Source organism: Protopterus annectens, chromosome 1.part2 (assembly GCF_019279795.1).
Source record: "Protopterus annectens isolate FY-2018-M chromosome 1.part2, PAN1.0, whole genome shotgun sequence".
In the NCBI taxonomy this organism is placed as follows: Eukaryota; Metazoa; Chordata; order Ceratodontiformes; family Protopteridae; genus Protopterus; species Protopterus annectens.
The window spans coordinates 693,466,388-693,480,104 of NC_056727.1; the positions used below are offsets into that span (position 1 = coordinate 693,466,388).

The following is a 13,717-nucleotide window of genomic DNA, read 5'->3' on the forward strand; positions in this document are numbered from 1 at the left end:
GAATCCAAGGGTTGTAATGCATGCATATAACAGTTGTAGGTTTGAATCTTAAGCCAAGATGGATTAGCTATGCAGGTACTAGTCAGAGTTGTGGTGCAAACATAGACGAGAGCTGTAGGCTTGACTCTTAGCAACTAAACAAGATTACTGTGTGTGTATATAAATTTATATATATATATATATATATATATATATATATATATATATATATGTGTGTGTGTGTGTGTGAATGTAGGTTTACTATTGGAACATCGAACCTTGCATTGTCAAATCCAGCAATAATGACTAGAAAATAATGAAAATTAAACAACTGGAAACTTAAAATGCCAACTTGCCCCATAAAGGACCAATGTAAGCACTTATTCCTGGGTCCAAAGTTGTAGGTTTCCAGTTATTTCAGGTTTTGCTATTTTCTAGTCAACATTAATGGATTTGGTGTTTCAAGGCTCAGTGTTCCATTAGCAAACCATGCAAAACAGACACCGTCTCTTACTGTATCTGACTTTAGTATTGCATTTACATGTTCATGTTTTCCTTGTGATATTATTGTGGAATCTTTAAATGGAGCCATAGGTCTGTTTAAAAGCACTGCAAATTTCCCAAGTGAGAATTGGTTGACTGGCTGTTGTAAATATAATAAAAGTGGTGTGCATTTTTATATTTATATATAACTTGACATTCCTTTGTAAAATGCATATTTTTTATTAACAGAAAAAAAGTTGGCTGAATCATCTAAGAAAAATCTAGTAAAGCCTAAACCTTCAACTTCATTACGTTCCGTTGAAGAAACATATGTGGCTGTCATGAAAAAACTCCAGTTTGGTAAGTGACAAATTATTGCTATGTGAATAGGTCAACATTCTAACAGTTTAAAGCACAGCCATAAAGCCTTTGTTGTGCATTACTCCTGTACTACAGTACCTCAAACGTTTGTACTAGAATTCCATGGAGTCTGTTGTGTAGTAATCCTTACCACCTACTTGAAGTTTCTAATCTTTTGTTTATTTATGGGGACAAATTGGGAACTGACTACATCAGTTTCTACTTTTTTCAGCCTGATGACCAGGTTGCAGTTTAGCACTTCACTTATGGGTATTGGACTAGATCACTTTTTTTTTTATTTTACTTTGTAGATGTATGCCTCTCTTTTTAAATTTTAGTTTGCAGAGGTATTCCCAGCAACACTGTACAGCTGTATGGCATCAGTAAGAATCTTCCTTCTGTGTCTTATAGGACATGTTAAGTTCACAGCATGACAGTGCGGTTATGTTTTGTTGTAATAGTGTCTCATTTTTTCATGTATCCTGGCAAAATAGAGTATTAGATTTTGAGTTTTGCCCAATTAACATTTGATCATACAGGCTAATCGTTTTGCACATGGAAATGCTACTGTACACTGGCAGAATAGTGATCACAGCTTGTTCTTTATATATAGATTAAGCAGCTAAAACAGGGCATCTGGACTGAGAGAAGGCAGGTATCAATCAAATACATGTTATTGGAAACCTTATAATATTGAGTTGTAATCGTAGTTTGAGTTTTCTAGGGACTTAACTTTGAACATTCTTGTCTAATCTGTGGAAGGTAACTGGTAGTAGAAGATTAGTAAGATAATACTCCTGCAATTTTTCTAGTTGTTACTTTCGGTACACATACTTGAGAGTGCTGAATTAACTATATTCATTTTGTAAATATTTCCACATTCTTTACTTATGACGTTTAAAATACACTTTTTTTCTGCCAGATAAATTATTATATGCATATTTCTGACTCCCAGGTCCGATATTTTTAAATTGTAGGGTCTTGTAGAATGTTTAGACCAATAATACGGCATGAATTGCACTGCAGTTATGTAAATTAAATAATATATGGAAGTCTGGAAGGTGTGGTCTTTATCATATGATCAGTACTGCAGTAGCCTTATCTGTATGGGTTGTATCCTGTATAGGATATGACAGTTGGTAAGCTTCTAGAACTTAAGGGCACCTTCCACCCCACCCATACAATTATCTCATGCAGAGCTGAATAAAATCAACTGTTTGGGTGTCAGGCCCTTCAGAGCTTTCCTGTCGCTAAACAGCAAAATGTAGGTTCCCTTTTGAGGAAAACAATCGTCAACAATTTACTTTTATAACAGAAACATAGCTTTTTCTGCAAAATAACGTAATTAAAGTTGGGAAAAAGTTGTTTTATGAACTTTAACATGACTTTTACTCACTTTTTACTGTGAAATATATGACTTTACACTTCTGAGGAAAAAGTACTTAAAACTAAGTTTTTTTTTGTTTTTCCAAACCAAATCTCGTTTTAAATTACTTTTTTGGACTGGTGGGTCAGTGTTTAAAGTGCTTTTCACTTTTTTTTTTTTTGTGGAAAAGTGTTTTTAATACTTGCCTGTTTGACCAACCTCTGCTATCTGTCTTACCTGGGTTTCAGGCATCATTTTTGGCTTCACCATGGAACAGCTTACCACTTCCTTGGGTCTTCCTTCTATCAGCCACAAAAAGAAGAACATTTCCAAACAGCCTTTGTACCTTCAGCAGGCCACAGATTTGCATCAGCCACAGATAAGTGACTCTGTGGTTGCCATTTCTGGTTCCTCAGACCATTCATCTTGTATCTTGACTCCCTCTGGTGTAGTTCCTTCAGCCAGCATGAACCAGGAGTTAAAGACTTCCACCGCAGTTGTTGGAGTGCCCTTTGTGGACAAGACAACTTCCCAGAGGATATGATAATGTATGTTTTGGCATTTAGGTTCAGTACATGACTCTGGCACCATTTATTTGTTTGGCACAAACCTTTCTGCAGGATGGCTAAATCATTTGGGGATTCAATAACCGCTCCTAGCTTGCAGTCATCTCCAGGCTTAGTTAGCCAGAGCCCTTTGATATTGACTTTTACTTCAGAAAAGTAGATTGAGGTCCAGCACCCAACCTGGGGAACTCAACTGGTAACTGGTCTCTTTGTGGAGGTAGCTTCCCTTATTTAGATCTCCTGCATCCTATCTGTGAGCCATTTGGTAATCCAGTGGATGATGTAGTGGTTTATTCCCAGTTTATTTACATTTTCTACTATACCTGATTGGGGGATTATGTCAAAAGTCTTGGCCAGGTCAAGGTATGCAGTGTGTATTGTTTTATCTTCATCCATTACTTTGGTGACATTTTCAGCGAAGTCCACCAGGGTGAGTAAGTATGAGCTGCTCTTGACAAATTCAGCTAAGATGGTTTCAGTGTTTAGATGTTCCCTGTGTCCTTATTGATTAGTTCCATGATAAGACTTTCCATGGATTTATATATTAAGCTGGTCAGAGTTATGGGTCTGCAATTGTATGGGTCTGTGGATTGTCCTCAGCTATGCAGGGGAATGACATACAAGGCCAAGATACCTGGCTTTCCACTCCTTCCTATCAAGTGTGACATCTGATCCTCAATTATTCTGACACAAAAATAAACTAAGCTTAAAGTGAATCAAAAATCATTATGCAGATTTACCATGCAACTCCTGGCATGAGTGGGCTTTGCAATGGCTGCTTGCTTACAGTAGTGTGTCTTACATTTGGCTTTCAGACTTCATATCCTCCAGAAAGGTCCACCCTTACGCAGGAGAATGACTGTAGCTTGTTCTCCATTTGTTTGATACAAAACCTGTATGGATGCTGAGGTTGAACAGTGTTGCTAGGTAGATGGCTAAGTCATGATTTGTGCTATTTAAGATGAATCCAGGGATATTGTGAGGACCGATTGATGCAGTATTTTTAGCTTTTGATACAGCTTTTAGGACTTGGTCTTGTGGGATAGCTGGTAGTGAATTGGTTTCAGGTACATCCTTTGGGATAGATGGAGGACACTTGGTAAAGTTTGAGCTGAATTTGTTGACTAGTAGACTAGCTATATCTTCAGCCTCAGTGTAAGTAACATTGTTTGTAATCAGCTAGCCTCAGTGTAGGTAACAGTGTTTGCAATCAGCTCAGTGTATTGTTGCATTGTGCTTCTAAAATTACAAATATAACTAAAAAAGGCCTTGTGGTTGTATTTGGCTTGGGTGGCAGTTTTAGTCTCAAACTTGGCTTTGGTGGATTTTATTAAGCTCCTAAGTACTTTGTCTCAGTGATGAGGGCTCTGTCATACTGGGAATTAGCATTCTTGTTTCAGGTCATAATTATCTTTTTTTATTGTAAAGTTTGTTGATATGATTCTACCAACAGGTTAAGCCTCCGGATTGCGCACCCCACCCCACCTTCAGTTCTGAAGCAAATTTTCATCAAAAGCTCAAATCAGCCCTGGGAAATCTCAACTTTTAAACACAAGCCTTCCAGTAGAATTAATTATTAGGTGAATGTCATTGAATTGTTTTTAACCATTTTCTCTTACTTTGTGACCATCATTGTGAGGTGAGCACAGCTGCATTGAGCTCCATTCAGCTTCTAACTTTGAGAGCTTTAATGAAGTCGGCCACTAGGTAGGAACATACTCTACTAATTGTACAAGTTCCTTATTCCCTCTGTATACAAACAGGTGAGCCCCAGAGTCTAAGGTTAAAACTATTACAAAACAAACCTTTAGTTCAGTCCCAATTCCCTTAGCTGTAATAATCCTTGTAGAGCTTGCTGGCAACATTTGGTTTCTGTAAGCTGAAAAGCTCTAACATAGTGCATTGTCTTACTTACATTTCCTGGCTCCTGATTGTTTTTTTTTTTCTTTTCTATTTGGAATCCCTCCTGCTGGGGTTGCTCTGCAACCAGTTCAAACCACCCAATCTCACATTGATAATTGCTACCCCCCTTCCCCGGGCCATTCTCCTAGGAGGCTATATCAATACCCACTCCTCTGGGAGCCATCTTTAAAATGTAGTGTAGTCCCAACCTGCAGGATCTTCCCTTAGGCTTTTGTCTGTGCTCACTTTGTCTTTTTTTCTTTTTATATGCATATGTCTTTTTAGCATCATCTGTTTGCTGTCATAATTTACAGGGATTTTTATGCTGGTCTATATTAGTGCTACATTTATTAAAGGTCAGTTGTCAATCTCCTCTCCGTCCAGCTGGTGAATCTGGGAATCTTGAGGGCAATGTTATAACCTCATGTACACAGCAGACAACTTCTCCTCCCACATAACACAAATACTAATGCGGAAGATGAGATTTGCAAACTGGGCCTAACTGGGCTGAGCTCTCTGGCAACAGGAGACAGGAGGAGAAGGCACAGGCACACACACACCACACACACCACAAAAAAAAACCCACATAATCAATCAAACACACACACACAATCAAACATAAACACAATTAAAGACTGAGGCTCTGAGTAAAGCCAAAGCCTAACTAACAGCAACAACTACTCAAGACAAACAACACACCCCTCAAGACACCCACAAGAGAGCACCAAAAGCACAAACAAAAGCAGAAGCAGTGTGTAACAACACCACACACATACTAGGCCAAATACTAACATCATACACTGGATAGTCAGACTCCACCAGCTGACACACTGACGCCCCACTCAGCTGTAGGCATCGGAGGGAAGAATCCGCCACTGCCAATCGATCGGTCACATCACAGCCACATAACACAAACTCGTCACTCCAATGCAAGATGACATACCTGACACGCATTCTCCTGGACTGCATGAAAAGACATGAACGCCTATTCTGATTATGTAGCTGGAGAGATAGAACATGACTCTATGACTGAGCCAGGCATATCCTTCACCAAAGGACCCTACCTTATGATCAACAAGATGATGGCAACATGAATAAGACAATTACCCAAGAGTGTCATTCTGCAGAAATGTTCGTCTGCCTTGCAAAAACGTGGTGGGGGCCGCTCTGTCGTCAGGGACTGAGTATCCTGTCACCCTCTGTTTTCGCATTGGCTGTTGCCTACACCCCATAGGCTCTTTTTCCACCACCGCTCATTTAGGGCCACTACCACCCTAGAAAAAGAGCCCCCTAGAAATGGAAAACCAAAATGAAAAAGAGAAACCAATCTCAAGCCTAAAACCTAGGCTAAAAAAAGAATGGGAAATTGCCGATCAATCAAGCTCATGAAGAGAACCCTGTCACTCTGAGTGCTGTACCTGGTTCAAGGCTCAGAATTCTGTCCTGGCGCTCGCCCCAAACCTCATATCATGCACAATCTAAGGAACCCCCAAACCCATTCAACTTACCAAATGGATATCAGGTCATAAAGGATAGGCAGGACGGATACTCATAAAGGGAGGGCCAATCTTAGGGCAATAAGGGCTAAACCAAGGCGTAGCAAATCACAGGCCAGGCAACACTACAGGCTAAATTCTCTGCCTCTACAAATTGTAGCATGACTACTCTCACAAATCTCAAAACACCATCATAGACACTCAAACTGGACTCAATTGGTAAACACGCTGGGTAACATAGACTGGGGGAATTTGGTTCTAGCCCAAACATCGAATATAGACTGGGAACATTACTTCGGTTCCTGGACAAATCTAATGCAGAGCCTAATCTCATATAAATTAAATCTATCCTAGAAATGGGGACAAAACATCCACAAAATGTCACAATATACTAGATCTCATTGTCACAAACATGGGACCAAAAAACTAGGAATCAAACATAATCTCCACCCCAAATAAAATCCCCATTCCCCAAGACTTGAAAAAGCAAACTTCTCACTACTTCTCTAAAGACTGTGTGAACTCCTCAAGACTCCTGAGTCAGAGGAAACAACAACCCAGAGTCACCCAGTCCCAAATGCCCACTATGAGCCAAACAAAGCCTACTGCAAGGGACCAGGAAACCCAAACAAAACACAAATGCCTTCCACAAAGGGCAAACACCACAAAGGTGGATCTCAGCCCATATAAAAACAAACATGCCCAGAGAAAAAACATGACAGGTCCAAAATCAATAAATCCATAAAACAAAATGTTACCCTGATAGTTATTAAACGAAAACACCTATAAATCTAACAAGAAAAGTATTTTTGTCACAAAAAATCAAAAATCAAAACAATTTCAAAGCAAAATCATATAATGTTTTTCAATTATAAAAAAACCAACCTATGGAGTTTCAGGATTAGTCCTGGAAATTATGAATCAATGATACAAAAAATTGCCAACATAGCACAATATGCAACATATTCCACAGACCCCGTGCAAACTCCACCCCTCTCCCCTAAAGGAGAGAGTGAGGCCCAGCCGACAGTGTACCCCGACATCTCAAAGCGCAGCAAGCTGCTCCAGCATCAATCTAACCGCACTAAAAGTCCCGATCCGTCTGGCAGGCCTGTGTGCTACAATTACCTAAATGATGGTGGCAAAAGTGGGATCCCGCACAGCTGCTAGAGGGCGTGCTACTATTACTTCGCGCAGGCAATGAGTGTCCCAGCCAGTTACTGTGGTCCCTCACCACCAAGGTGGCACCTACGCTACAAGCTCCCCTCCCTAAGTCTAACAAGCTATGGTAGTAAAAGTAATGGAGCTCTACAACAAAGAAATAGGGACAAAGATAATAAGATCCCAATGTCTTGGAAGATATTGGAGAGGAAGATTTTGCTTTTGATTGACTCGACGATTGAGCTGTTCTTACAGATAGTCACCAAGGCCAAGGCAGTGTCAAGGGCCTCCATAGTATCTTGGTTTTGGCTTCTTCTCTTGTTACACAATACCAGAAAACTTGATATTTAGAATGTATAAAATTATGCAAATGCATAGTAGACACATTGGAGAGAGAGTTGTAATGAGGTATATGGTCCTTTTGAGGGTACATAAAGGGAAGGAAGACTAGGTAGGGTCATAGCAAGGGCAGGTTCTTGTATTTGTAAGCAGAAACATACAGTTTGTTTATTTGGTATTTGAAACGCAGAAACACAGTATTTGTTACACATTCTAACCAGTGCCTTACCTAACTATGGTGCTACTTTAACCTGTTAGACTTAATACATTGTCAAATTTGTCTGTAATGATCTGCCTAGGCATTGTTTCCTATTCTTTGTGATTCTTTACTCTTCCGTGGACATTTATCTATGTACCTACTTATTGCACCATTTCTTGTACCAATTCTTAGGTTCATAGGTGTGTACTAGACTAATGGCTCTGGAGCCTTTACAAGCCTAGCCCATAGGGTTACCCTGGCATCGTGCCACTCAACCTTATTTCCTAGTACCTCTGTCTAGTGAATTTTCTGTTTTGTATCCACTCATCAAGATTTCTCTTGAAGAGGGCCAGTGAGGTGTTCTGCTTGACATGTATGGAAAGTGTATTCCATAGCATGGGTAGTCTCTGAGTTAAGAACCTGTCCCTCCAGCATGTTCTGCTGATTTTAGTATTGAGGTTGAGGTCTCTGGAGAGTGTGGTGTGGAGGGATTGGGATTTCTTTAGATGTATAATTTCTAACAGAGCTGGGTCAGACATGGCTTTGTAAGTCGAGCAGAGATTGCCTCTAAGCAGGCGATATGAGACAGAGAATCGTTGGAGTTTTTTTGAGTCTGTCCGTATAGGACAAGTGTTTAAGGCCTAGGAACCTCTTTGTGAGGTACTTTTGTGGCCTTTCCAGAGTTAAGGTTAAAACTATTCCAAAACAAACCTTTAGTTCAGTCCCAATTTCCTTAGCTCTACTCATCCTTATAGAGCTTGCCAGCAACATTTGGTTTCTGTAAGCTGAAAAGCTCTAACATAGTGTATTGTCTTACTTACATTTCCTGGCTCCTGATTATTTTTTTCTTTTCTATTTGGAATCCCTCCTGCTGGGGTTGCTCTGCCTGCTCTGTTCACCTTTCGGGCTGACTCCGCTCCTCTACCCTGCCCCCATATCCCACCCTCCCCTAGTGCTTCTACTCTTGAGCACTAAGCAGACACTCCCTCACTCTAGCCATCCAATTAGACGCACTTCCTGTTATCCTGTTTCCTCCTCCTTGACGTATACCATGCTCATCACTTCTTACTACACTCATATTACTATCTCACCTCACTACTTATCACCACAACACATTCCAAACAACTACTTTTCATCACACCACAAACCCACCGCACCATACTACTCCATGTACATATCTCACCATCAGTCCTACACTTGTCAATATTACTAGTCTCCAATATGTTCCATTTAAATTAATGCCTACTAAAGATGGTCACTATAATCTTAAGTTAGTCAACAATGAACTTATCAAATGATTGAAATTACTTACCAACATTGCTTCTAGGCTACTGCTTAGTGGTGACATCCACCCAAACCCTGGACCACTCTCAGATAACACCCAACCCATCTAATCACTCTAGTCTCAACACCCCCACACATCCAATCCTAAACAGAAAAAAATCAGACCTATTGCTAATAAACATTTAATATTAGAAGTATAGCCAACAAATTGGACATCCTCCATGCCACCCTAGCTACATACTCCCCAGACATAGTCATAGTCACTGAAACATGGTTAAAACCAAGTACAAAAGATAATGAAATACTACCCCTAGGTTACTCCATACTATGGGTGGATAGACTCAACAAAAGAGGAGGTGGAGTTGCTGTCCTCTTTAAAGGCCATCTCACTTTAACTTTCCTTGAATGCAAAACCACACAAATGGACAGTGCAGAAATCATCTATACCACACTAACCATGCATTCAAGAAAAACACCTAATATAATTGGCTGCTATACCCACCTGAAAATAATGTCCCAGTTATAGAATGTCTATTGCACTGGGCAAGTAGTGGGTCTATATTATTAGCACAAAAGACCTTTTCAGCGAATATGAAAACAGCGACACATGTTGCGCGAACTGTGAAAACACTGAACACCCTAAACCACAAAATTCAAAATGTTGAATCGTCATAGTTGGCCTGCAGTATAGCTCCTTAAGGTAAGTGTGCGATAGTTATGAACCTTAGGGTTAGGGTGCGGGTTAAGGTAAGTGAATAGATAGTAATGTATGCAAGGTTTAGTGTAGGGTTAGAAGTAGGGTTTTGTTTAGTGTATGTGGTTTATTTATTTTGTTTGGGTAGGTAGTATGTAGCGGGTGGTGGGGTTGGCCAACTATGACGATTCGAGATTTTGAATTTCACGGTTTAGGACGTTCGGTGTTTTCGCGGTTCACGCAATATGTGTCACTGTTTTTGTATTTGCTGAAAAGGTCTTCCATGCTTATAATATAGACTCCAAGTTGTACCCTTGGTCAGGAGACATTCATACTGGACGATTTTAATTTAGACTGGTTCGCATGTGATACAGATCACCCGATCCATCACATAAACTTGCATGGTTTTACACAAACTATTCAAGAACCTACCCGAATAGATAAAGCTAGTAAAAAGCAATCCACCTTGGATTGGATATTATTAAATAACTCCTTTCACTCATTCCAATCAGGTTGCCTTCCTGATGGTCTGAGCGACCACCTACCCACATTTCTTATACGACAACACATATTCCCACCAAAACCTACTATGTTTAAACAACTCAGAAAAAAACATAACTTTAATCTTGACAACTTCCTAGCTGACCTACAAAGGTGCAGTTGGACTCCACTGAAATACCTTGACCTAGATGATGCAGTGAACCACTTTAATAAATATTTCTTAGCTGTATTAAATGCACATGCCCCTGTTAGAATCATCAGAGTAAAATCAAACTATGTCCCCTGGCTAAGCAGAGACACTGTGGCTCTTCTGAAAACTAGAGATAAAGCCTGGGAACTGTGGCATAAGACTAACACAGTAGTTTCTAAACAACAGTATTAAGAACTTAGAAATAAGGCAAAAAACAAATAAAACAGGATAAAATAAATTTCTATCGTAACATTCAAAACAGACATCAAAAAACCCTCAAAAATTCTGGCCAGCTATAAACTCAATCCTTCACCCAGGAAAGTCTACTACACCAACGCCAAACATCCACAACAATTCCAATAACATAGCTACCATTTTTAACAAACATTTTACTGAATCTATAATTGCCCTTTCCAAACAGCAAACTCCTACTCCTGATACCAAACCAGCCAAGTCTACAACTAGCAATGCCTCATTCTTTTTCTCTCCAGTTCCTACAGCCACTATAAAAAACTACTACAGAAACTGAAACCTGCTACACTTGCCATAGATAACTTACCCAGTGAATACCTCCAAATTGCAGCTGAATCTATAGCCTTCCCAGTATCAATTCTTATAAATAGATCCATTCTCGAAAATAAGGTCTCTCAACTGTGGAAAATTTCCCATGTAATCCCACTTCATAAAGGGGGACCTTCCACAGAACTGACAAACTATCAGCCAATTGCTATTCTTTCACCTCTTTCTGAGCTACTCGAAAGGTGTATTCATCTCCAGGTCATGAAATTCTTACTAACAAATAACCTTCTTGCAAACACTCAGCATGGATTTCGGCCATCGCAGAGTAACACTACAGCTGTCTTATCCTTCACTAATACCGTAAACCATCACAGGGATAACAACAACTTTGTGTCTGCCATCTTTTTAGACTTATCAAAAGCTTTTGATATGGTCTTCCATTCCAAACTAATAGATGTACTAACTGAACTATCCTTCTCACTGTCTGCCACAGCATGGTTTCATAACTGTTTATCTGTCCGTCAACAATCTGTTCTATGGCAGGGTGATCTATCTCCATGCCTTCCTTTATCCATTGGTGTCCCATAAGTATCTATCTTGGGCCCTCTCCTTTTCTCACTCTTTACTAGTAATCTACACACAGCTACTCCACGTGGTTCTGTAATACAGTATACAGATGAGTCAACACTTATCTGTGCTGTCTTTCGCTATCAACTCTTCATTCTCAAACACAGGAATCTTTCTCTTCTGTTGAAACATGGTTAGCCAATGCCCATCTAATCCTGAAACCAAACAAAACTAAATTATTACTCTTCCAGTCTAACAAGATATCTATCTCATGCCCAACATTTAACATAATAGCCAAAGACAATACTGTGATCTCCCCGACAATCCATACAAAGCTTCTTGGAGTGGAAATGGACAATACCCTAAAATTTGACTTGCATGTCTCCCTAACTGTAAAAAAAGTCCATAAGAAACTTGGAAGTCTGTATAGGCACTAAAGGTTCCTGACCACAATGGTCAAAATTACATTAGCACAAACCCATCTGCTCTCCACTCTATTATATGCCTCTCCAATTTTAACTAATCTAAGGAAAACTGACTTATCTAAGCTAGAAGCATGTTATAATAAAATTGCTAAGTTTGCATCTGACTGCCCATATAGAACACATCATTGTACAGCTTTAAGAATACTAGACTGGCTTGAGCTCCCAACATTATTCTTTACAGCCAACTCTCTCTAACGCAACAAAATTGTACCACAACCAACTAGAACCCCTGCACTACAAAATCTCATCCTTCCTTACAGTTCCAGTAGACCACTTCACTCTAACAAGAAGAACTTACTCACCGTCTCCAAGGCCAACAACACTGCAGGAGAATCTTTATTTTCCAACTATATATCCCATATATGGAACTCCCTTCCTAACTCCATTCTTTCAAATTCATCCACTAACCACTTTAAGCCATCACTTAAAGCTTGTTTAAAAAATAAGTGGCTATGTTCCTGTACTAACCCCTCATGAGTGCTCTGATACATCACAGTATACCCAAAACATATCCAACTTCTCCCCTGGTGTTTAATCCTTTGTTCCTACCGACCTCTCTTAACCTTAAATCTTGAGATAAGTCATACCTACAAATAGTACTAGCTATGTTCACAGCCTAGGTTTTGTTGTCAAGATGTAACAAATTTGTATGTTCTTATGTATACTACATTTTGTTTACTTTATACTTTTTGATTATTGTAATGTGTGCATGAAAATTTACTGTTACTCATGGAGCTTTTCTCCCCGGGACTCTGCTGAAAAAGGACCTGTGTCCAGTCTGACTTTCCCGGTAAACAAATGTTAAATAAAATAAATAAATACATTTCTGAGATTAGCCCTGAGCTTGTTTCTGTAGGGTACAGCTGCATCTATGCAGCTGTGTAGATGCTGGTATAGTGTGGTGGTATACATTTACATGTATTCAGTGTAATTAACTCGGTTTATTGGGGATTTGAAGGGTATCACTTAGCAGTAGGTATTTTGTCTTAGAGAAATTTCTAAAGGCACCTTGGGTGGAAGGGGTCTGTGGTTTCAGTTTTAGTTCAAAGGAGACCGCTTTATGGTCATACCTAACAAGTGACAAAGATGCACAAGGGATGATGCAAGATGCCCCCATATTGTTAAGGACAAGATCCAAGATGTTGTTCCCCATAGTGGGTACACTGACTAATTGTTCTAGGGTATTGGTATTGACAACATCCAGAATTTCTGTGCTTGCTCACTAGTAGTGGTGTAGATGCACAGTCTGTAGTTGGATAATTTAGATCACATAGGAAAATAGTTGTTGTTGTGTCTTTCGGCTTTTCCCGGTTAGGGGTCGCCACAGGGGAACTCCTGTCCGCTAATGATTGGCAGCATTTGTAACTGAAGAAAACACCCGATGTCAATAGCTTCACCCAGTCCTGCAGTCCGCTCCCAAAGCCATCCGCCACCCAGCTTCCCCACACTCCAACAAGGCTCCCAAAATTGCCCACCAAAGGACATCACATAGGAAAATAGTATTATGTCTAATACCACATGATTATAGTTCCTGTAGGTAGGTGTTGTGACTTTCCTTTGTCATGGAGAGAGTTCTGTAGCTAGCTAGTGTGGGGTTATTTAGATACAAAGAAACTGTGGTGTGTC

At 39.8% G+C, this 13,717-nt stretch overlaps 1 protein-coding gene across 8 annotated transcripts in view; it reads left to right on the forward strand.

Moving 5' to 3' along the window:
- The window catches only part of BIRC6 (baculoviral IAP repeat containing 6), a 4,524,268-nt gene that overhangs the window by 4,239,966 nt on the left and 270,585 nt on the right, over positions 1–13,717 (forward strand). For all 8 annotated transcript variants that reach the window (XM_044058419.1, XM_044058463.1, XM_044058448.1 and 5 more), the window contains exon 68: positions 712–822. In XM_044058419.1, the coding sequence (XP_043914354.1) occupies positions 712–822 (111 nt within the window). The remainder of the gene's footprint in view (positions 1–711; positions 823–13,717) is intronic.